Below are 24,271 nucleotides of genomic sequence, written 5' to 3'. Positions count from 1 at the left end.
TGAAATCCACTAGAACAAAATTTTTCAAGAGCAGAAGAACTGTGTCTTCTTAAGCTTTAGGTCGTCGACAAATACCTTTAACAGGTGGGGCTTCTGGCTTTTTAGGAGGTGCCACTGGTGCCTTCTTTTCAGGGATAATTTCCTGAGGAACTTCAGGCACTTAAAAGATATTAGTAGTTTTACATTTAGGTTAATGAGATCAATGGACCAAAAACGTTTTTAAGAGCAGAATGGATATTTCTTCCACAGAATAATGATGGGGGTGACAAGTACCTGCAATTGGTGGGACTTCTGGTTTTTTGGGTGGTGCTTTGGGAGCTCTCTTTTCTGGGACAATTTCTTGAGGAACTTCAGGAACTTGAAAGATATTAGTAATTTTATACTTAGGTTAATGAAGAGCAGTAGACTAAAATTGTTTTCAAGCATTAAAGAGACATTTCTTCTGCAGAATAAGGTTGGACTGACATGTACCTATTACTGGGGGACTCTGGTGTTTTGGGCAGTACCTTGGGAATTTTTATTTCTGGGACAACTTCTTGAGAAGCTTCAGGTACTTGAAAGATATTAGTATTTTTACTAATGAAGGCATATTGCAATGATTGCTAAGAGTACAAGACAATATTTTTTTCTTCTCATCAGAGCAATGGGAATATATACCTTGAACAGGTGGGGCTTCTGGTATTCTGGGCACAGCCACAGACACTTTCTTTTCAGGTACAACTTCTTTGTGAGCTTCAGGAACTTTGAAGATATTAGTATCTTTTAGTTAGAAACTATAAAGGGGGCATACCAATGACACTTTTGTCCAAGCAAATACAATTTGCAAAACTGGCAGATGTTTCTATACACTATCCCCCTAGCCCCCTGAAACAGGTGACCAACAACATGTAAGAATAAATACCTTTAGCAGGTGGGGCTTCTGGCATTTTTGGAAGAGCCACTGGTACTTTCTTTTCAGGGATGGCTTCCTTCCGTGGCACTTCAGGGGCTTCAAAGATAATATTTTGTGTTTAGAAAAGGTGAAAACAAATGATGACAATACCAAATAATCACAAACCAATATATTTAGAATAGCTACAGACATTTTTTCCCTTTAAAATTAGGTCACTTTCTCTAATAGGACTTATATATATATAATTTCCTATTTAAAAAATAGCAATTATTTTTCTCCCTAGTTTGTACAGCTTTGACATTACCTTCAGGTGGTGGACTTTCTGGTTTGGGAGGAAGAGCTTCAGGCACCTTCTTTTCTGGAACAGCTGCCTTTGGCACCTCAGGAACTTTAAAGATATTAGTATTTTCATGATTAGACTTGGTAAAGATAAACAGACAGTATCAAACACAACAATATGGGGGAGACTACCTTTGGCTGGTAGGACTTCAGGCTTTTTAGGAGGTGCCACTGGTACTTTCTTTTCAGGGACAACTTCTTTGGGAACCTCAGGCACTTTAAAGATATTAGTAAAAGAACATTTAGGAGTAATGAAAACCACTAGAACAAAATATTTTCAAGAGCAGAAGAGCTGTGTCTTCTTAAGCATAAGGTAGGTGACAAATACCTCTAACAGGTGGGGCTTCTGGCTTTTTAGGAGGTGCCACTGCTACTTTCTTTTCAGGGACAACTTCTTTGGGAGCCTCGGGCACTTTAAAGATATTAGAATTACATTTAATAGTAAGAAGACCATTAGAAGAAAATATTTTCAAGAGAAGAGCTGGTCTTCTTAAGCCTGAGATCAGTGACAAATACCTTTAACAGGTGGGGCTTCTGGCTTTTTAGGAGGTTCCACTGGTACTTTCTTTTCAGGGACAACTTCTTTGGGAGCCTCTGGCACTTTAAAGATATTAGTAAAATTACATTTAGGAGTAATGAAGACAATTAGAACAAACATTTTCAGAAAAAGAAGAGTTGTTCTTAAGCCTAAGGTCAGTGACAAATACCTCTAACAGGTGGGGCTTCTGGCTTTTTAGCAGGTGCCACTGGTACTTTCTTTTCAGGGACAACTTCTTTGGGCGCCTCGGGCACTTTAAAGATATTAGTAGAATTACATTTAGGAGTAAGTAGACCATTAGAACAAAACATTTTCAAGAGAAGAAGAGCTGTGTCTTCTTTAGCCTAAGGTTTGTGACAAATACCTTTAACAGGTGGGGCTTCTGGCTTTTTAGCAGGTGCCACTGGTACTTCCTTTTCAGGGACAACTTCTTTGGGAACCTCAGGCACTTTAAAGATATTAATAGAATTACATTTAGGAGTAATGAAGTCTATTAACAAAGCCTTTTCAAGAGAAGAGTTATATCTTCTTAAGCCTAAGGTCAGTGACAAATACCTTTAACAGGTGGGGCTTCTGGCTTTTTAGCAGGTGCCACTGGTACTTTCTTTTCAGGGACAACTTCTTTGGGAGCCTCGGGCACTTTAAAGATATTAGTAGAATTACATTTAGGAGTAAGTAGACCATTAGAACAAAACATTTTCAAGAGAAGAAAGCTGTGTCTTCTTAAGCCTAAGGTCAGTGACAAATACCTCTAACAGGTGGGGCTTCTGGCTTTTTGGGAGGTGCCAATGGTACTTTCTTTTCAGGGACAACTTCTTTGGGTGCCTCGGGCACTTTAAAGATATTAGTAGAATTACATTTAGGAGTAAGTAGACCATTAGAACAAAACATTTTCAAGAGAAGAAAGCTGTGTCTTCTTAAGCCTAAGGTTAGTGAAAAATACCTTTAACAGGTGGGGCTTCTGGCTTTTTAGCAGGTGCCACTGGTACTTTCTTTTCAGGGACAACTTCTTTGGGTGCCTCGGGCACTTTAAAGATATTAGTAGAATTACATTTAGGAGTAAGTAGACCATTAGAACAAAACATTTTCAAGAGAAGAAAGCTGTGTCTTCTTAAGCCTAAGGTCAGTGACAAATACCTCTAACAGGTGGGGCTTCTGGCTTTTTGGGAGGTGCCACTGGTACTTTCTTTTCAGGGACAACTTCTTTGGGAGCCTCGGGCACTTTAAAGATATTAGTAGAATTACATTTAGGAGTAAGTAGACCATTAGAACAAAACATTTTCAAGAGAAGAAGAGCTGTGTCTTCTTAAGCCTAAGGTTAGTGACAAATACCTTTAACAGGTGGGGCTTCTGGCTTTTTAGGAGGTGCCACTGGTACTTTCTTTTCAGGGACAACTTCTTTGGGTGCCTCGGGCACTTTAAAGATATTAGTAGAATTATATTTAGGAGTAAGTAGACCATTAGAACAAAACATTTTCAAGAGAAGAAGCTGTGTCTTCTTAAGCCTAAGGTCAGTGACAAATACCTTTAACAGGTGGGGCTTCTGGCTTTTTAGCAGGTGCCACTGGTACATTCTTTTCAGGGACAACTTCTTTGGGAGCCTCGGGCACTTTAAAGATATTAGTAGAATTACATTTAGGAGTAAGTAGACCATTAGTTCAAAACAATTTCAAGAGAAGAAGAGCTGTGCCTTCTTAAGCCTAAGGTTAGTGACAAATACCTCTAACAGGTGGGGCTTCTGGCTTTTTTGGAGGTGCCACTGGTACTTTCTTTTCAGGGACAACTTCTTTGGGAGCCTCGGGCACTTTAAAGATATTAGTAGAATTACATTTAGGAGTAAGTAGACCATTAGAACAAAACATTTTCAAGAGAAGAAGAGCTGTGTCTTCTTAAGCCTAAGGTTAGTGACAAATACCTTTAACAGGTAGGGCTTCTGGCTTTTTAGGAGGTGCCACTGGTACTTTCTTTTCAGGGACAACTTCTTTGGGTGCCTCGGGCACTTTAAAGATATTAGTAGAATTACATTTAGGAGTAAGTAGACCATTACAACAAAACATTTTCAAGAGAAGAAAGCTGTGTCTTCTTAAGCCTAAGGTCAGTGACAAATACCTTTAACAGGTGGGGCTTCTGGCTTTTCAGCAGGTGCCACTGGTACTTCCTTTACACGGACAACTTCTTTGGGAACCTCGGGCACTTTAAAGATATTAATAGAATTACATTTAGGAGTAATGAAGTCTATTAGAACAAAGCCTTTTCAAGAGAAGAGTTATATCTTCTTAAGCCTAAGGTTAGTGACAAATACCTCTAACAGGTGGGGCTTCTGGCTTTTTGGGAGGTGCCACTGGTACTTTCTTTTCAGGGACAACTTCTTTGGGAGCCTCGGGCACTTTAAAGATATTAGTAGAATTACATTTAGGAGTAAGTAGACCATTAAACAAAACATTTTCAAGAGAAGAAGAGCTGTGTCTTCTTAAGCCTAAGGTTTGTGACAAATACCTTTAACAGGTGGGGCTTCTGGCTTTTTAGGAGGTGCCACTGGTACTTTCTTTTCAGGGACAACTTCTTTGGGTGCCTCGGGCACTTTAAAGATATTAGTAGAATTACATTTAGGAGTAAGTAGACCATTACAACAAAACATTTTCAAGAGAAGAAAGCTGTGTCTTCTTAAGCCTAAGGTCAGTGACAAATACCTTTAACAGGTGGGGCTTCTGGCTTTTCAGCAGGTGCCACTGGTACTTCCTTTTCAGGGACAACTTCTTTGGGAACCTCAGGCACTTTAAAGATATTAATAGAATTACATTTAGGAGTAATGAAGTCTATTAGAACAAAGCCTTTTCAAGAGAAGAGTTATATCTTCTTAAGCCTAAGGTTAGTGACAAATACCTCTAACAGGTGGGGCTTCTGGCTTTTTAGGAGGTGCCACTGGTACTTTCTTTTCAGGGACAACTTCTTTGGGAGCCTCGGGCACTTTAAAGATATTAGTAGAATTACATTTAGGAGTAAGTAGACCATTAGAACAAAACATTTTCAAGAGAAGAAGAGCTGTGTCTTCTTAAGCCTAAGGTTAGTGACAAATACCTTTAACAGGTGGGGCTTCTGGCTTTTTAGGAGGTGCCACTGGTACTTTCTTTTCAGGGACAACTTCTTTGGGAACCTCAGGCACTTTAAAGATAATAATAGAATTACATTTAGGAGTAATGAAGTCTATTAGAACCAAACATTTTCAAGGGAAGAGTTTTATCTTCTTAAGCCTAAGGTTAGTGACAAATACCTTTAACAGGTGGGCCTTCTGGCTTTTTAGGAGGTGCCACTGGTACTTTCTTTTCAGGGACAACTTCTTTGCGAGCCTCAGGCACTAAAGATATTAGTAAAATTACATTTAGGAGTAATGAAGACTGTTAGAACAAATATTTTCAAGAGAAGTGGAGTTGTGTTTCTTAAGCATAAGGTCAGTGACAAATACCTTTAACAGGTGGGGTTTCTGGCTTTTTAGGAGGTACCACAGGCACTTTCTTTTCAGGAATAACTTCTTTGGGAGCCGCAGGCACTAAAGATATTAGTATTTTTACACTTACAAATTATGAAGACCTTTAGAGACAGTTGAACATTTTCAAGAAGAAAAAAGCTATATATTTTTCCCTGAGGCTCAGATCAGTGGTAACAAATACCTGTAACAGGTGGAGTGTCTGGCTTTGGGGGAGGAGCTCCTGGTACTTTCTTTTTGGTGACTACTTCAGGCACTTTGAAGATATTAGTAAATTTACATTTGAGTCACAAGGGTCAATAGAGACATGACACACATTTCCACATCAAAAGACTTCAAGGCTAGAAAGGTGGTTCTTTCTATTTCCCTACCTCCTTATCCCACCATGAAGGGACAGGTAAATACGTGCATTTGACAGGTACAACTTCAGACTTTTGGGGAGGATGAGCTTTCTTTTCAGGGACAATTTCTTTGGGAACTTTGAAGATATTAACATATTTTTACATTTAGGAGTTAGAAGAATCAGTATGGACAAGAAACATATTTATACAGGAGGAGATATTTTCCCAGCTCTCTAAGCTTCCAGCGACTTATACCTTCATCAGATGGGATGACTTCAGGCTTTGTGTGAGGGACCGTGGGCATTGTCTTTTCAGGAACGATTTCTTGGGGAGCTTCGGGCACTTTAAAAAATTATTTTTACATTTAATGCTATGAAGATCACTAGAAAGGGCAAAATATTTTCAAGAACACAAGTTATTTCTTCTTGAGCCAGAGGGAATAGCAACTTGTACCTTTAACTGATGGAGGTTCTCCTTTTTTGGAAGGAACCCTCTTTGCAGGAACAACTTCTTGAAGAGCTTCAGGAACTTTAAAGATATTAGTATTTCACAGTTAAGATTTAAAATGATTAATGAAAACAGTAACAACAAAAAGTTAGCAAATGCCATTTCCTAGAAGCCTTTTTTTGTTCCATCTGTTCTCCTCTTAGACCACGAATCGATAAGTCTAAAGCAGTCAGCAGGATCCTTGAAAAGTGTCACCCTTCTCGACACTTTACAGAGTTCCCATGACATTGTAGACACTTATTATTATTTGTTGAATGAATACTCTTAGTAGGAGGGGTTTTTGTTTTGGCAGAAGCAGCCACAGACGTTTTCTTTTTAGAAGGAGCTCCTTGTGAAGCTTCAGATATTTAAAAGATATTAGCATGCTTACATTTAGGAGTTACATATGAAGAACATTAGAAAAACAGTTTTAAGAGTAGAAGACAGATAATTCTTCTTCAGCATTTGTTCAGAAGTGACATGTACCTTTCACAGGTGGAGGTCCTGGCTTTTTAGGAACATCCGCAGATACTTTCATTTCAGGAGCAACTTCTTTCATAGCTTCTGGTGCTTTGAAGATATTAGTATTTTACTTAGAAGTTAAAAAGGATCACTAGAAACTTTAATCACATCAACTGAACCAAAGTGATTTTTATGGCTACAAAGGTGCTTCTTTCAAGAATTTGATGAAGTACAAGGTTTTGAGGAAAGGAACCAAATCTTACTCATTTTTACTACTACCCAGCTCTACAGTACCTTGCACATACTAAGTACTTATTAAATATTATTAAAAGAATGAAGTAATGATAGAATGAATGATACCTTTAGTAGGCAGTGTTTCAGTTTTTGGGAGAACAGCGATAGTATAATTCCTTTGTAAGGACAACTTCTTGAGGTGATTCAGGTACTTTAAAGATATTAATGCATTGTACTTTGGGGTTATGAAGAGCATAACTCCACACACAGAAATGCTGCAGACTGGGAGACTTCTTTACCTCAAGAATATGATGTTTTGGTAACCATATGAATACTTGATTATCAGGGACTATTTTCTTAGTCATTGGGCACTATCAATATTAGTAATTTTATTTCTTGGAATGGTAGATGTATAGAAAATTAGGTCACAGAAAGTTAGCTTTAAGTGAAAAAAATTGATCCTTTATAATTAATACTGTACATTTAGATATTAGTTTGAAGAGAACAAAAGAGGTTCTTTGTTGGCTTCTTTTTTTGCACTGTCACCTTAGGCACTTTAAAAAGGCAAATGTTTTCCAATTATGAGAGAACGACTAAAGGATTCTGATTGAGAAAACAATGTCAAAGTGCTTGGGTATTCTTTAAACTACATAATTTCTTTGGTATTGTGAAGAAATTTTATTCTGGATGTCTTAAAACTTCTATCTTTTAATTTATTTAAAATATTCAAAAGTGAAAATGTATGACTCTGAAAATAGAGACTGACTATAAGAAGAGCAAAGAATTATTCAGGTTAGAGTTCCATCTTTAACTGGAATTAGTTTTGCCTTGATTTTAGATAGCTCTCAGGTGGGCTAACGTGATAGGATTTTACAGGTAGAGTAGTGCTGCACTGACTTAAATCTCTCATTTTCTTTAGATCATGGCTTTCTAATACTTTTTAAAAAAAAATGATATTCAAGCCATATAAAATATCAGTTATTTCAAATTCATATGCTTGTTTTTAGGAGTAAGTTTATTTTAATAGAAAAGTATGGATCTTCAATGCCATGGAGAGTTGAATTATTGATTTGTAGTCTATGGCCAAGCACTTACGCCATTTGGTGGCACTGATCCTGCTTTGAGGGTGTTTGTTGAGCCAGTTCAATTTAGTTTCAGCAACATAAATGTTACAAATGTTTTCATGTAAATTTTTTTCTAGCTAGTCTTATTTTTATTATTATTTTTTAAGGATACAGTAATAGCTATTTCTTACTGAGAAGTCTTTCTGGGTCATGTCTGTATATTGTGTGTGTGTGTGTGTGTATGTATATACGTATAAAGATAAACTTTATAGCCCAAATATAATGTGTATAAGTTAAATATTTTTCCTCCTTTTCTCTTAAATGACTAATGGTGACATGTACCTGCTAGAGCTTATGCTTTGGGGCATCTATTTCTCTGAAATGACTTTCTTGGTAGCCTTTGGGGCTTTAAAGATAGTAGCATTTTTACATGTATTAAACACAACTACAAAACAAGTTACACAAGATAAGAAAGTTGACTTTCTTCTGACTTGCACCTTTTGGTGGTGGTATTTCTCTTCTTTTAACAACAGGAGCTTTTTCCTCTGGAATTACTTCCACGGAGACTTCAAATTCTTTAAAGATATTAGTATTTTTTTTAATAGAGAAGAGTCAAAGACATGAAAATATGACGCACTAAGAAAGCTAGGTATATAACAGATATTACTTTAAATTAAAAATGTTATTTTTGTTCTAATAGTTTATTTTTGTGCATTGTATGAGTGGGACTCTACTTTTTTGGGGGCAAGCTGTAGATAGCTCCTTGTCTTGGGTATGTCCAGTGCTTTAAAGATATTAGTATTTTAGCATTAGAAGTTGTGAGGATGTACATAAAACAGTAAATACATTTTGCAGATTAAAGAAGAAATATTTTTCATCTTTAGATTTTTGTAACTAGAGCATTATACCTTTTGTTGGAGGATGCTCTGGAATTTCAGGGATAGTCTCAGGTAACTCCACCTCTGGAAAAACTTCTTTGGCTGTACGAGGCTCTTTAAAGATATTAGTATGTTTACACTTAGAAGTTGTAAAAACAGTACATTATATAACTTGTGTTTTTTGAGTCTTGAAGCAAAAGATATAATCTGAATTTGATGTAGTTGAAATGTACCTTTAATTGCTGGTGTTTCTCTCTTTTTAGGAATAGTCATATATATTTTCTCCTCTGGAACAACTTTCTTGGGTGGCTCAGGCACTTAAAAGATATGAGTATAGTAATATTTATGAATAGTGAAGGAAAATACAGAGATTTTAAAAATGAGCTAAAGAGAAAGTTTCTTCAGACCAGGTCACTGGTATTATATACCTTTTTCTAGTCTGGTTTTCACCTTTTTGGGATAAGTCAGAAGTACTTTTTCTTCTGGGGCTGGTTCTTCAGATGCTTCATATACTTTAAAGATATTAGTATTTATGCAGTTAGGGAACTTTCAAGAAGGATGCTGAACAGTATTTATAATATTATAATACATATAATAAACATTCATCATCAAAATTAACAGTAGCACATAGACAGAAATTAGTGACAAGAACACACTATGAATAAGTCTCATTTATTTTTATGATATAGGACTCTCAGCAATTTTATTTTATGATCATGGTGATACAATTGAGGAATCCAATGATTACATAATTCCTCCATTTTTTCCCACAAAATTTATTGCTAAAACAGTTCTATTACTATTATTTCTTCAGGTTTTGTGCAAAAAAGATAGGGATGATGCTGAGTTGCACATTGAGAATTCTCCTCCTCTTTTTGACCTACTGGAAATTCAAGTAAGTTCTTTCCTTTTTAAGGAACCTAGCTACCTCATATTTTCAAACCACATTTGGTTTAAAGCTTCATAGTTTAATATGAATGTGTAAAATACTTAGTGATTGGAAGCAAAAATGAAAAACAAGCATGCTTAAATATTTGGAAAATTAGGCAAATGAAGAAAATTAAGCTTTCCTACATTTAGAGAGGAAGGATGATCAATAATAATAATCAGACTCTAGGAGGTATTTAAAAAAGGGAGTAATCATTTACTTTTACCCCAACCTAGTATAAAAGGGTGACAAAAGAAATTGAGCTTAAAGAGGTCAGGAGGGTTGTTTTTTTTAAGAAGAATATCTTGACTACTAGAGTTTTTATTTAATCATAATTTTATATAAAAGCAAAAAAAACAAAAACAAAAGAGACTTCATGATTCCTTCGAGATTCTAATGGCTGTGTAAGTCTATGATAATTTATTTGAGTAGCATTGCCAAAATACTTTCAATGATTTTCAATGATTTTCGTGAAGAGTAAAAAAATGATAATGGTGAATCTTTTTTGATTCTATGAAATCTAATTGAAATATTATTATGGAGTTAAAGTAACTTATTCCATGTTCTGAAGAAATAAAATGCTTCAAAGCAGAAATTTTTGGCATTTAGACATTTACAAGGTATTAGTATACTTATTCTTACAAACTGTGAAGATAAACACAGTGAACTAACTACACAAAGGAAACCAAAGGGAGCCAGCAGTTTTTCTACACTCACTGTATATCTCTGTGTCTTCAGAAAGAACTATAGGTGACTTTTCTTCTTGAATATTTTTCTTAGGCACCTCAGGAACTTTAAAGATATTAGTAAATTAATTGTTAAAATAACAAATAAAAATATTGAGACTAAAAAGGATTTAACATCACACACATTCACTTTAAACCATGAATAACTAAACAAAGTTATGTCATGTTGTGATTAGTATCAATGTATACCTTTAGCTGGTGGAACTTCAGGCTTTTTAGGAACAGTTTCACGAGCTTTTTCTTCTGTGACAAGTTTCTTGGGTACTTCAGGCACTTTAAAGATATTTGTTTGTCTTATTTTTAAGATGTCATAATTGGGTATAAAAAACCAAGAAAGAAAAGGGGCATCTAACAAGGAGAATACCCAAAATTCCAAAATTTAGAAGCCAACTAAACCCATAGTTTACTCATTGCTCTAGGTTATCTAGTTGATCAATCATTGATTTGTTTACATTAGAAACACTTTGTTCTTTGGATACAGCATCATTTATTATAATCATTTTGAAAGTGTTTGTTTCCCAATAACCAAAACTACATGACAATTACTTCCATAATGAATTATAACTGAAGGTGAAGATGAGGGGCTAATATTGTTAAACTAATTATTGTATAAGGATCAGCACAAACAATAACAACTTTTAGGTGTATGCTGCTATTCCTAGAGGGACACCACAAAAGAGTATTACGTTATAGAACATAAAGTGAAATTTATGTCATTTACAGCCATACTGTGGCACTGAGGGGAGAATGAGTTCTTTCTCTTCTCCATATTAGTGAAGAAAATGGATTTTGTATTACTGGTAAAATAGCAAAGACAAATACCTTTAGCTGGTGGAGCTTTGCGTTCTTCAGGAACATGTGGTTTTTCTTCCACAACAATTTTCTTGGGCATCTCAGGTACTTTAAAGATAGTAATGATTATTTATTTTACTTTTAAACATTCATAAAGATTTTTTAACAAGCAGAGCACGAGAAATATAAATATATAAGAGAACATAGCCACCATATAAAATAAAAACAATAGCTCATGAAGTATACTATGGTATTTAAAATCAGTTGAATTTTTATAACAAATGTAACAATGAAAATCCAAGGGAATTTTCCACATTACAGTGGTAAAAAAGTTGACAAGAAAAACAATAATACACTTCCAAGACATTATTATTTCTTCTTGTTTTGTTGGAATAATTGGTACTTTCTCTTCATTGATAACCTGCTTATATTCTTCAAGGGACTTTAAATATGTTTTTATTTATTAAATAAAGATTGTTTTTATTGTGAGATTCAAGAGGTATACAAAAATAAAGCAAGGGCATTAAACCATTCACTAAGTATATTTACTATGTTAATAAAATTAATGATAAATAGGAAAGCATGGGTTTACTAATAAGCATGTTAGTGAATATATAATTAAATAGTACCAGAGAAGGAAAACTGGGTCCACTATTTGGTTAATGGGAGTATTTGCTTTAGGTGTTTTAGGTATAACAACTATGAGTTTCTTTTTTGATAAAACTTCCCTTTAGACTTGTTAAAGATATTAGTCTATTACAGTAAAGTATAATGTATAGTTTTATTTTAGACTATAGCAAAGTATAGTCACTTTAAAGATATTAGTTTGTTTTAGAAATTCTAAACACACAAAACACAGAAGAAGAACATCAAGGCAAATGCAAACTTGTAAAGCAGACAAAGTGTGACCATACATATATAGTTAGGTAAGTGATTTTTCACCAATAAAATACCTTTAGCTGGTGGCTCTTTTTGAGGAACAACTTTAGTAGGTGGCTTTTTTGGAGGGATGATTTTTTCAGATATCTCAGGCCCTTCAAAGATATTAGTGTTTTTGTTTAAAATGAACTTTTGAAGTATCATGGAGTGCTATTACTAAAGTTAGTACAGTAGGGGCTCACAAAAGGCTTTATCTATTATTTATGTTTTTTGAATTTATACCATCCCTACTTCCAAAAAGTATTTGATTTGGCTAAATTTCATTTCTAATGTGGATTTTCTACATAGACGCAGTACACACACATATTATACATATTATTAATTTGTACAAGATCTGGAATGATGTTGCAGAGAATTTATTTGTACTATGGTTTATCCTCAGAATATATAGCATGTTGGTGTCATTATCAACATTTCATTTATTTCTAATTAAAAATATAAAATGGCAAAAGCTTTTGATAAACTCCACAAATCAGTTTGTGCATGACTGAAATGTTACTAAGGTACTAGTTGTTTTGCCTGAACATGTAAATTCCTCAGTGAACTGAGGAGTTTTGTTTTTTTTTCCTTCACTCAACAGATGACACTGGTCAGTTATTTTGGTTCCTGTAAAAAGCATTTAATATTCTTAGTTGGATTTAAAGAAGAATTCAAAACTTCATACAGTGATTCCCTTGTATAAGTAAGTTAGGTATCAAATATCCCTTTTTTGTCTGTTAAAAGTATACTTATCTTTAAAGATTCAAAATCTCCTTTCCCTCTATTTCAGGGATTCATTGTGGTTAATTTTTACTCTATGTCATGATTAAAGAATTTCATGATTTTGTTGAGTAAAATAAGTGGGTTTCTAATGTTCCAAAGTGAACATGAAATGTACATTTAAAAGAAGGTTAGTTGGAGCAAGATAGAACAATTTGAAATATCAGCAGAATTTCCTATACCTTTAGGTGGCACTTTGGGTTTCTCATATACTTCCACTTCTTCAGCTTCTAAGACTTCTATTACCCTATGAACTTCTTCAGCTTTGTATACTTCTTCAACTTTATGTTCTTCTACTTTGATAAATTCTTCTACTTCATGGAACTCTTCTTCTTCAAAATATTCTTCAACTTCATGGAACTCTTCTTCTTCAAGAACTTCTTCTACTTTGGCTTCTACTACTTCTACTTCTAATCTTTCTTTTACTACTTCTTTGTGGAATGCAACTGATATTTTTTCTTCATGGACAGTTCTCTCTGAAAGAGCATCCATGTTAAGAGATTTATTTTTAAAAACCCAGAAAAAATAAATGAAGATGTAACTTCAAAATATAAAATGAAAAACTGAAAAAAGTCACATGCAACAATACATGAAAATCAAAGCTGTTTCTAAAAATACCTTTAGCTTGGGGAACAGCTTCTTTTTTAGGCACAAGAACTTTCTTTTCTGGGACTTTCTTTTCTGGGACTTTCTTTTCTGGAATTTTCTTTGGTACTACAGGCACTTTAAAGATATGGTTTTATTATTTAGGATTGTCAAGAGTAGGCTTTCATAGACAAAAGATAACAGCAGTCAAGACACAGAGACATAAAACATAAATGGCTTAATGAACAAAGATAAAAAGGAAGTTCAGGTTTAAAGAGAAGATGTACCTTTAGCTGGGGGTGCTTCCTTTTTCTGAACAGGAACAGGTGCTTTTTCCTCAGGAACTTTCTTTGGCACTTTAAAGATATTAGATGTTTTAGTTATCTGACAATGCTCAATAATAAACAAGGAACAAAAATATCAGAAAGAACATCAATGTAACTTTCAACAGAGAATTACAATAATCAAAGTGTCTAAGAGGTCACTGTGTACTATTGGACACCAATTTTACAGGCACAAAGATATTTTCCCAAATCACTCATTTGTACTAACCATTCCCTTTGAAGAAGATTATGTCTGTAGAGAACCTGGGCTGCTCTAATTTTTTAAACAGAAGTGAATACCAATATTGGGCCAACTACTATTTTTAATATGATGAAGTCTTTCCTGAAGTGATTACCATCATAGTGTACTTTAGTCCCGATGTAGGCCTCATATCCTTCTGGGCATCATTATATCTTGCTAAGGAGGTCTACAAAGTCTATCCATCATAGGGTCAACATAATCTGATCACTTTAGAGCACTATCTGAAGCATTAACCTAATTAGGAAGTAATTAGAACTAGACATTTTGTAATAGCATTGAATGCTTAGGCCAAATATTTCAAGAGGGACATGATTCTTTTTAAAGTAGTTATTATCAAAGAATTAGAACAGATTTTCCCTATAAAATAATAAATGCAGCCGGAGTTATGATTAAAATACTTCCATGAGAAAACTCTACTTTTATAATGGAATAAAATCTAGGAATGGAATGTGGGGAAGAGGAACCCATTGTCAGATATTTATAAGTATAGAAAAACGTACAATTAGATTATTCAGGTATTTAAAAGAAGAAACTAAGAAATTTCAATTTACACATACACAAACATGCACAATTGTCTATTAATATTTAAAAAAAGGATAAAGAAATGGAATCAATGATACTATGACTGGTCCTTAATCAGTTTCATAAGTTTGCTATTTAAATGACTAAGAAAGCAGAGAAGAAGACAGATTTGTTTTTCAAAAAGAAAATGGGAATTTAAAGATATTAATCAGGATTTGCTGTACCTTTAGCTGGTGGTGCCTCTACTTTTTTAGGAACAGGAGGAGGTGCTTCTGGTACCACTTTCTTAACCACTTCAGGCACTTAAAAGATATTTTATGGACATTTTGAAAAATGACATGGAATGAATAAAACACCACTTTCCATATGCCAAAAATATAAACCACCCAAAACACTGATTTACTTAAAAGATATTAGTGATCTCAGTGGTGATTTTACATACAAATAGTGACTCTAAAGGTGAGAAGGATACTATTTAGAAATCTTATAAGCAAACATAATATTAGTTAAGCAAAGATTGCCATGGACTTCAGGATTAATGGCTTAAGAAGGATTCTAAAAAGTGAACATGTTCACCACAGAAATACATTTTTCTCACCTTAATAAAAAAATAAGGTTTGAAAACTATGAGAAAGTATTACAGTAGGGCCACACCAGAAAAAAATTACGGTCAATAACATAAAAGTAATTTATTCTTAATTGCACTGCAGTTGCGGTAAAAAACGGAAAAACAAAAACAAGACTCATAGTTTCAGGTGCCAGGTAACGTAATTATCAGGTTTCAGATAATGACAAATCTTCAATTTGTCATTAATATGATGTAAAAGCAAGGTGAACTGGTGAATATTAAAATTAGACAAATTCTGCGAAAGAGTTGGAACACAATCTATTTTTAAATGTCCAACTTATAAAAGGGGCTGTACCTCTAGGTGGCGCCACTTCCTCAACCTCCTCTATCCTAGGCGGTTCTTCTGGGATCTCTTCCTCTTCAATAGGCTCTTCCGGCTCCTCATACACTTTAAAAAGATTAATATTTTGTAAATTATTTTTTAAATTCTTTTGACTAAAACGACTGAAAATGTATGGTTGACAGATCAGTGCTGGTAACTCATAGCTCAGCTTTCCAAATGTTTGTGAAAAGTCACCAGTCCTTAAAAAAAAAACTACTGGGTCTTCAAAATATGTTAGGGCCGTTCCAGAATTTTAGAACTGGAAAAAACCTCTGAGAGAATGTAATTGTTTTAAAATTATTATTATTATTTTTAATGCAGATGGACATACTTGAAGTCAAAAGGCCAATTGGGAGAAGTCAGATTTTCTGTACCAGTTACGCAGACCTAAGCAAAATTTCCCTTTAATAAGCTTCTTCCTCAATTGCTGTCATTTGATTAAAAATTTCCCGTGGCAGATACACAGTTTCCCTTCAAAGAATCTCATCAAAACAAACAACAAACAAACAAATAGGCTAAACATGTAAGAAAGGAAATTCAATTGGTTTTAGTTTGCCTGACCAGTTTCTGTTAGGTAAATAGTAACTTCTTTTAGAGTTTGAACATGTTTATTTTCTAGAGTGAAATGCATGTTAACATCAAGAATTAGATAATGATACGAAGACAATGATGACTTTGAAAAGGCTATTTTTTTAGAAAGTCATCTACCTTCAACTTGTGGAACTTCCTCTTCTTTTGGCAGAACAATTCTTTCTTCTACTTTCTTAGGTACCTCAGGAACTTAAAAGATATGGATTGTTTTAAGCAATATGCAAGAACCAAAGAAGAGTGCATAAACATCAAGTTTCCGTTTTTCCAAGGAAAGAGAATATCGGAATGCACATGCCCAAGATGAGACAATGACATTTCAAAGAATTAGTGAGACAAGAATAAAGAGGTTTGTTCAAGATTAAGAGTCCATTAAAGAGATAGTCTACCTTTTATTGCTGGAGCTTCTGGTTTTTTAGGAGGAGCAATGGGTACTTCAGGGACTGGTTTCTTAGTTACTTCTGGCTCTTTAAAGATATATGTTTTAGTATTTTTATGGCTTAGAAACAACATACATATAAGATCAACATAAAATATACTAACACAAAGTAGAAAAATGAACAACACAATGGATGCAACAGAGTCACAGATGACAGATGTCATTTGACAGACCACACAGTGTAAACACTCATGTTGAACATCTGTTTGGACAGTATCACAGTTCAACATCTTTACCGCAAATACATCCCTACCATGGGATGATGTACCTTTGGCAGGAGGAGCCACTGCTTTCTTAACACCAGGGGGAGGCACCTTCTTTTCTGGTTCAGGTTTCTTAGGTACCACAGGCACTTTAAAGACATTTTATTTAATGATTTCAGTTTTACAAATACAAGGACAGTAGACATAACAATAAGATGTTACGTTATAACAAATATTGAAATGGGACATTTCACTTTTACAGGTGAAGGAAAAATTGGTATGGCAGTGTCCAACTTGCTTGGGAATAGCAGTACCTGTGACAGGAGGAGCCTCCTCTTTCTTGGGAGGGATCACTTTCTTCTCTGGCACTTTCTTCTTGACCTCAGGCACTTTAAAGACATCATTTCATGATAAGAATTTATTTGAGGGACAAAATAGAAGAGAACAAGAAGTCCACACACACAAAGACCAACATGCAAGAGACATTAGGAAGGACCTAATGCAAATTGGGAGCCCAAGTAATAGGAGGTAATTAGTTTTTTTGCAAGTGAGGGATCAGCAACTTATTTGAATATCAGACTACATATACTATAATTTCATTTAATTTAAATTTAACTAGCATGTTATTAAATCATTATAAAGTATTTCTGAATCCCTGAAATCCAAGGTAGGATCAGCTTTACCATTGTACTTGATTATATGAATATTTTTTATTTAGCTTGGTGGAGGAGTTAAGCTTATTTTAGGTAGCAATGCTATGACTGTTTTCAGAAAATGTTATTGAGCTCTAGTATGCAAATACATTCATTATGTTCTCTACTCTGAGCTGACTATGTTGAATCTGGATACTATTCAGTCAATGATAGAGAATTTTTACCTACTTTATTTTATCCTCACAATAACATCTGAATTTTTTCAACTGATATTAATATCCCCATACACAGGAGAGGAACTTGAGGCTCAGATTGGTTAAAGGAATTACTCAAAGTAACATATCAAAGTGGATATCAAAGCAACACAAAAGGAAAACTAAAACCAAAATCTGCTGGGCTACCATTTGTATGTATTAGAAGACGTAAATTACTGTCTATTGTCTTGATAAATATATTCATCTTTTTTCATTTCAGTCCAGTGTTATAAAGGCATTTTTATGTAATGGTTAAAGGTTTAAATTTAGGAAGATATATTCATTATATTTTTCAGCTAAATTTTTAATCTGTAGATAATTTTGCTTTGCATAATATCTGTTCAAAAATTATGATGTTTAACGAACATCGAACTTGTATGGCAGTTTTGGCACAACACTCTCTTTCATCTTTGCTCATGAAGACAGCTTTGCATCCAATGAAAAAAATGGATGTCATTGTTTATGAACATATTTAGAAATAAAGATGTGCTTGTCCATTTTATAAATATAATTTTACCTAAGACCCACTTCTACCCTAATTTTTCTGGTGAAGCTATTAGTAAAGAATGTCTATTCACTTTGGGAGGTGTACCTTTGGCTGGTGGAGGTTCCACTTTTTTAGGAACGGGAACAGGGATTTTCTTCTCTGGCACAGGTTTCTCTGGCACTTTGGGCACTTAAAAACATTTCATTTTAAGACATTAAAAACCACATGTTCAGCACAGCATTTATAACAAAAAGACACATGAGAACAAGACAGCAAATAACACTAAATAACATTTCATATTATGAAATTTGAAAACACAGAATTTTCAATAGACAGACACAGTAATAAGAGCACAAACATCTGGAATGTTTTCTAAGACTTAGATGGTAGACAATATGCAGAGTAAAAGCATTATAGATAAAACTGGGATGTCCAACAAAAAGATCGAAAGCCAGAATTTAACAAAAAAAGAGACTTTGATCACTCTAGGAAGAGCTGCTATACCTGGTGCAGGTACAGGCACCTTGGGTTTAATTTCTGGAAGAACTTCCTCTTCTTCAGGTACAACTTCTTCCTCCTCAGGCACAAATTCCTCTTCCTCCAGTGGAACTTCCTCTTCCTCAAGTGGAACTTCCTCTTCCTCAGGTGGAACTTCTTCTTCCTCAGGTGGAACTTCTTCTTCCTCAAGTAGAACTTCCTCTTCCTCAGGTGGAACTTCCTCTTCCTCAGGTGGAACTTCTTCAGGAGCAATTTCTTCTACAAATGGAACTTCCTCTTCCTGAGGTAGAGCTACAGGAACTGGAACTGGCTCACGTTTCTTTGGCACTTTAAAGATATTTTATTCAATCATACAAACATTGCTTATATCAGCAATATACAGAACAATAAGACAACATGAAAATAAAATATTCTATGATCTTAAAGCATCAAGTATCAATTATCATCAAAGAAAATGTCATTAAGAATTAACTGTAAATAGTGAGGTTGTATAATATAATACCAGATAGCTTTCTTTTTTGCCCTAGTTCTGTTAGACCTTGATGTACCTTTTACTGGTGGAGCTTCCACTTTTTTGGGAACAGGTATTGGTTTCTTTTCTTCTGGGATGAGCTTCTTGGGCACCTCTGGCACTTTAAAGACATTTATCTTTAAGAATAGGTTCTTAGAGCAATAGATATAAGAAAGACGCACATAATATCTGACATTTATTTCTAACAAGACAGTTTTAAAAAAATATAATATTATCAGGGGATTTGTATATGAACATATATAAATGTGAGGTCTTCCCCCCATGCATGTTAAGTGATGAAATAATGTACCTTTGGCAGGTGGAGCTTCTACTTTCTTAGGAGCAGGAACTGGCACCTTCTTCTCGGGTACAGGCTTCTTGGGGACCTCTGGCACTTTAAAGAAATTATTTAGAGAAAATGTTTTCTACAACATAAAAATATTGGGTCAAAACATAGTCTCAAAATGATTAAAATAAGGTAATAAAAGTATTCCAAAAAGCTTTTTATTTTTAAAATAAAATTATTTGTTTCCAAAAAGAAATGATATTAAAGAGTTGCCTTTCTAAAGACACAAAATCAATTAATTTTTATTAATAGGCAAATTAGAAATAAAAACATTCTTGCGTAATTGCAGGCTCATGTACCTTTGGCAGGTGGAGCTTCCACCTTTTTGGGAACAGGTACTGGCACTTTCTCTTCTGGTACAGGTTTCTTGGGTACTTCAGGAACTTTAAAGACAGATTAGGTTATGTCACATTTTTCATCCCTAGGTAAAGCTCCAGTAATTTACGGACTTAAATGAAGCATTACATTCTAACAAGTTTATGACTGAAAACAATAGCAACAAAAACCAAAACAAAGAAATCCACAAAATTAAAAAAACTAACACGAAAAGATATATACAGGTGATAAAGACAACACATGATGTCTGGTAAATGATTTTGTCTATTTTTGATATGCCAATAAGAATATATTTTACAGTAAGAACTTTCCATTAAAGAGGAAGAGTTGAACATTTCATAAGCATTCTTTGATGGCAAAATTCAGAGATGAATTTATGGTAAAATGTTCATGTGACCAGTTCGGGTGGTTCTCTTCTGCACATAAATGTCATTAATATTCACATGGGGAAGGCTGCTATTGCTCACCAAGTAATAACTATATGGGCAAATTATTACATGATTCCCCTGATGGATTATAAAGAGAGTACCTTTGGCTGGTGGAACTTTCTCTTTTTTAGGAATGGGCACAGGAACTTTCTCTTCTGGCTTCTTCGGAATCTCTGGCACTTTAAAGATATTGTTTATTGTTAAATTTTAACCACTGGTAAGAACACATCCACATAAAGCACAGTAAGAATACATCCACATAAAGTACAAAAAAGGTTTTGTACTCAAAAGATAGTTACCTATTTATATGCAGATTAACTCTTTAATCCACCCATCATATGAATGGTGGGGAAATCAATGTACCTTTTGCAGGTGGGGCTTCCTTCTTTTTAGGAACAGGAACAGGTTTCTTTTCTGGAACAGGTTTCTTGGGCTCTTCAGGCACTTTAAAGATATTAAGAATTTTGAAAATATAGCACCATAAATATAAAACATGAAAAAGTACCTGCAGAAATCATAATTCAGCATCTAAAAATGTCTGCTTCTAAAATAAGCCAAATTGGTGATTGGTACTAATAAATCCTACAATCTGACCAAGAGAGACACCCAAACTCCAAGATGCTGCAGGAGTCACGAGCTACCTTTGACTGGTATCACTGGGACCACTTCTTCCTCAGTTATGTGTTCCTCCTCTTCATGAAAGTACTCTTCTTCTTCAAGAACATATTCCTCTACTTCCGTTACAACTTCCTCTTCAAAGGTGACCTCTTCTATTTCTTGTCTCTTGGGCACCTCTGGCACTTTAAAGATATCTTTAGTTGGACATTTTCCAATTACTCAATGAAACTAAGAAACTAAGGCCCAATTGTAACTGAAGAAAGAATAGGTTTACCCTTCCCACAAAAGAACCTCACATATAGAACTGAACAAGAATTTAACACCAAAGAACATAAACAACAAATTGAAACGAGTGGTGGTAGGTACCTCTAACAGGTGCTGCTACTTCCTTTTTAGGGACAGGTACTTTTTCTTCTGGGACCACCCTCTTGGGCTTCATGGGCACTTGAAACATTAAGTGTAAGGAAATTATTTTTGTCAGAACAGGTCCCATAGGCAATGTTTGTTTTGTCATACTTATTAAGCAGATTGACTAACTTTGCAACTGTCTCTAATCTGGTAGCTGTGCAATTGTTTCTCTATAAAACTTTATATTTTCTATGAAAATAATTCTGAGCCTTATAGGCATAAAAACATTTAGAAATACTCTAAGTCAGTCTGAGACAGCAGAGCACAGATGTGAAATGATGCTTAGTGTACAGGTAACTCTGAAAAGCATTGTTAACTGACAAGTTAACTTTATTTTTATAGACTTCCAAAAAATTCCAAGGAAGTTACTTCACACTTGGTATAAAGCAGGAAAAAAAAAAAGACCAGTGAGTCAGGTTTTTTTAAAATATTCAAAATGACTTTTGGAATAAACAAACAAACTGTGGTAGATACTGACAAATCATTAAATCAATTAGGGTAAATCAGGAATATGCCAAATGGTCACTAATTTTTGACCTGAATATTCTATTTTATATGTGTTGTAGCCATGTGATTGACACAGCCAAAGGCTGTGGGTAAATTTTGAAACAGCTTTTCTTTTAAGGGTAACATTAATAGATATTTTATTACAGACTTTTACATCCAACATTCTCCTAACAATTAATTAAAAAGACACAAACAACAACATAAGCAAAACATAGCTACATTAATTTAATTTACATTTAAGAATATAATGGTTTACAAGGTTACATTATAAAGGACCACACTCTATGCAGGAAATAATTATACCTTTAGCAGCTGGTTCAGTCACCTGCTCTTTTTCGCGTTTGGTAATTGAAATATGTACTTTTTCCTCAATAACTTTCTTTGATTCTTCAGTCACTTGAAAGATATTAATAATTAAAGAACATTAAAACTAACCACATAAATACAATGTAATAAAAATACATGAAAACTGTGAAATGGAAGAATCAGGACCAGAACAATCCATTCAGTAAAAACGAAGAACATCAGACAGAGTAGTAAGACACGTTTACAGAACACAACTAACAAAGATTTTTTCTGTAGTTATTACTCTGTAATGTACCTTTGGGTGGTGGAGGTTTGACTTTCTTAGGAATGGGCACTGGTACTTTTTCTTCAGGGACAGCTTTCTTCAGCACTTGAAAATATCAATATTAAGAGATATGAAAAGCTGAACCAGACTTCTCAAGAGTTGTAAGGACAAAAAGTTAAGAAATATGATATGTAACACAATATCCCTAAACACATACAATTTGTACAATGCTACTTCAACGTGTATTTATAGTAAGACTGACATGTAGGAAACACAGGTTATCTCACAAGCGACAATGTTTTCTCACTCTACCTTTAGCTGGTGGGGCCTTTGGTTTTATGGGAACTGGTTCTTCTTGGACAGGCTTTACTGGGACAGGCTTCTCAGGTTCTTTAAAAGTACATACAAGGAATTTAATGTTAGAATTATGAACATAAATGCTATTTCTTAAGCAAAATAGAAGAATTCAAATATTTCTTTTATCTAAGTATAACTATGGATTCTAGAGGTGTGTGAGAATCAGAGGTTCAAGTAGAAGAAAGCATTAAAAACCTGAACAAACTACTCTCGCTCTTTCTACTTTGCAATTTACCTCAATTAGATAGCTGGAATTCTCTGACAAAATTGTGATGAAAAACTCCTCTATGTACAATATGGGTCTTTAATGCTATCTGTAAAACTGCATGGAATATTTTAAATGTTAGGGTATGAACCTTCAGAAATTGAGTGAAATAACATTGATTGATTTAAAAATTCCAATAAGAACCTTGAATAAAATAAATAATTGGGGATGCAAACTCTATACCTACAAATTTGACCTTTATTAAATAAAACACAACAGCTTGTCTAAGCCTCCTTGTGTGCCCTTAGTTTTGAAGCAGCCTTTGTTGAGTTTTGATGATAGGGCCTCTGAGTATAGTGTACCCTCTCAATAGTTTATCATGCTCAATCATACCGAGCATCAGAAGAGAGGCTCAGAAAGTTTTGATCATGTGATCAAATGCCTAATCTTTTTAAGAAAGAAATGTAGGGACATTTGCTATTTTGCATATGAAAGAAAATGAAGGGGGGAAACAGATTATTCCCAGAACCAAAGTCTAACAACAACCAAAAGATTTACAGAATTTTTCTTCTAGAAGACCTCCAAGGGAAAAAAAAAAAATCAGAGTCTGCCAAATGAAGCAAAGATTTTTAGAAATTTCTTTGGGCATCAGAATTTTTGCCCCTTTCTAATGGCCTCTGTACACATTTAATGTAGTTTCAGGTTTGCAATTTTACTCATACCTGTGATGTATTCTTCATGCTCTTTATATTCTTCATAATGCTCAAACTCACGCTCCTCGTATTCTTCATATTGGTCATATTCTTCTGTTGGTTCATACTCTTCATATTCTTTATAATCATATTCTTCATAGTCTTCATAGTCCTCTTCCCGTTGTACTGAAACAGTTTCTTCTTCTCGGGTGTAGGACCATTCTTTCTCTTCTGTTATAGTTACTTCTTCTGGAATAATATTGACAACAGGCAGCATTTTACTTGAAGCCCATTTAGGGAGGAAAGGGACAATGTGCTTTGATTTCATTCTTTGTGATGGTCTCATGCACTGGTTATGGGAAACCCTGCCTGTCCTTTGCTGGTCTAATTGGGATTTCAAATGTTAGAGTCCTTGCCTTTAGTCAACAATAAGCCGATAAAGTATAGGAGTAATAATGGGAACTAGCAGACACGAGCCATACAGTTTCATGCTCCGTTTTATTTTTTGATCTAGGCACAGGTATACCTTTAGTGGGTGGAAGTTCTCTTTTAGGAATTTCAATGGACACTTTTTCTTCTTTAATAGCTCTTTTTCTGATTTCAGTCACTTTAAAAGAGCAATTATTAAAAGTGAATTGAAAGATTC

The 24,271-nt window shown here is 34.4% G+C and overlaps 1 protein-coding gene and 1 long non-coding RNA gene across 3 annotated transcripts in view; one reads left to right on the top strand and one right to left on the bottom strand.

The window, feature by feature from the left end:
• TTN (titin) overlaps nucleotides 1-24,271 on the bottom strand; it is a 284,068-nt gene that overhangs the window by 138,597 nt on the left and 121,200 nt on the right. For both annotated transcript variants that reach the window (XM_058300570.1, XM_058300571.1), the window contains 28 exons: nucleotides 24,152-24,232; nucleotides 23,656-23,874; nucleotides 22,684-22,761; nucleotides 22,402-22,476; nucleotides 22,104-22,196; nucleotides 21,252-21,329; nucleotides 20,909-21,079; nucleotides 20,631-20,711; nucleotides 20,369-20,446; nucleotides 19,803-19,886; nucleotides 19,468-19,551; nucleotides 19,195-19,278; nucleotides 18,653-18,973; nucleotides 18,254-18,337; nucleotides 17,069-17,143; nucleotides 16,820-16,903; nucleotides 16,502-16,579; nucleotides 16,233-16,304; nucleotides 15,498-15,590; nucleotides 14,799-14,876; nucleotides 13,755-13,823; nucleotides 13,501-13,605; nucleotides 13,065-13,358; nucleotides 12,138-12,218; nucleotides 11,215-11,292; nucleotides 10,582-10,665; nucleotides 1,197-1,280; nucleotides 902-988 (listed from right to left, as the gene is read on the bottom strand). In XM_058300570.1, coding sequence (XP_058156553.1) covers nucleotides 902-988; nucleotides 1,197-1,280; nucleotides 10,582-10,665; nucleotides 11,215-11,292; nucleotides 12,138-12,218; nucleotides 13,065-13,358; nucleotides 13,501-13,605; nucleotides 13,755-13,823; nucleotides 14,799-14,876; nucleotides 15,498-15,590; nucleotides 16,233-16,304; nucleotides 16,502-16,579; nucleotides 16,820-16,903; nucleotides 17,069-17,143; nucleotides 18,254-18,337; nucleotides 18,653-18,973; nucleotides 19,195-19,278; nucleotides 19,468-19,551; nucleotides 19,803-19,886; nucleotides 20,369-20,446; nucleotides 20,631-20,711; nucleotides 20,909-21,079; nucleotides 21,252-21,329; nucleotides 22,104-22,196; nucleotides 22,402-22,476; nucleotides 22,684-22,761; nucleotides 23,656-23,874; nucleotides 24,152-24,232 — 2,973 coding nt within the window. The remainder of the gene's footprint in view (nucleotides 1-901; nucleotides 989-1,196; nucleotides 1,281-10,581; nucleotides 10,666-11,214; nucleotides 11,293-12,137; nucleotides 12,219-13,064; nucleotides 13,359-13,500; nucleotides 13,606-13,754; nucleotides 13,824-14,798; nucleotides 14,877-15,497; nucleotides 15,591-16,232; nucleotides 16,305-16,501; nucleotides 16,580-16,819; nucleotides 16,904-17,068; nucleotides 17,144-18,253; nucleotides 18,338-18,652; nucleotides 18,974-19,194; nucleotides 19,279-19,467; nucleotides 19,552-19,802; nucleotides 19,887-20,368; nucleotides 20,447-20,630; nucleotides 20,712-20,908; nucleotides 21,080-21,251; nucleotides 21,330-22,103; nucleotides 22,197-22,401; nucleotides 22,477-22,683; nucleotides 22,762-23,655; nucleotides 23,875-24,151; nucleotides 24,233-24,271) is intronic.
• LOC131279182 (uncharacterized) lies at nucleotides 4,615-16,572 on the top strand. The gene is made up of 3 exons (XR_009186541.1): nucleotides 4,615-4,832; nucleotides 9,533-9,613; nucleotides 16,293-16,572. It is a non-coding gene; the product is annotated as an uncharacterized lncRNA (long non-coding RNA).

Source organism: Dasypus novemcinctus, chromosome 7 (assembly GCF_030445035.2).
Source record: "Dasypus novemcinctus isolate mDasNov1 chromosome 7, mDasNov1.1.hap2, whole genome shotgun sequence".
Classification (NCBI taxonomy): Eukaryota; Metazoa; Chordata; class Mammalia; order Cingulata; family Dasypodidae; genus Dasypus; species Dasypus novemcinctus.
Note: the sequence above shows the minus strand (reverse complement) of the source record. Positions and strands in the feature narration are given on the sequence as shown.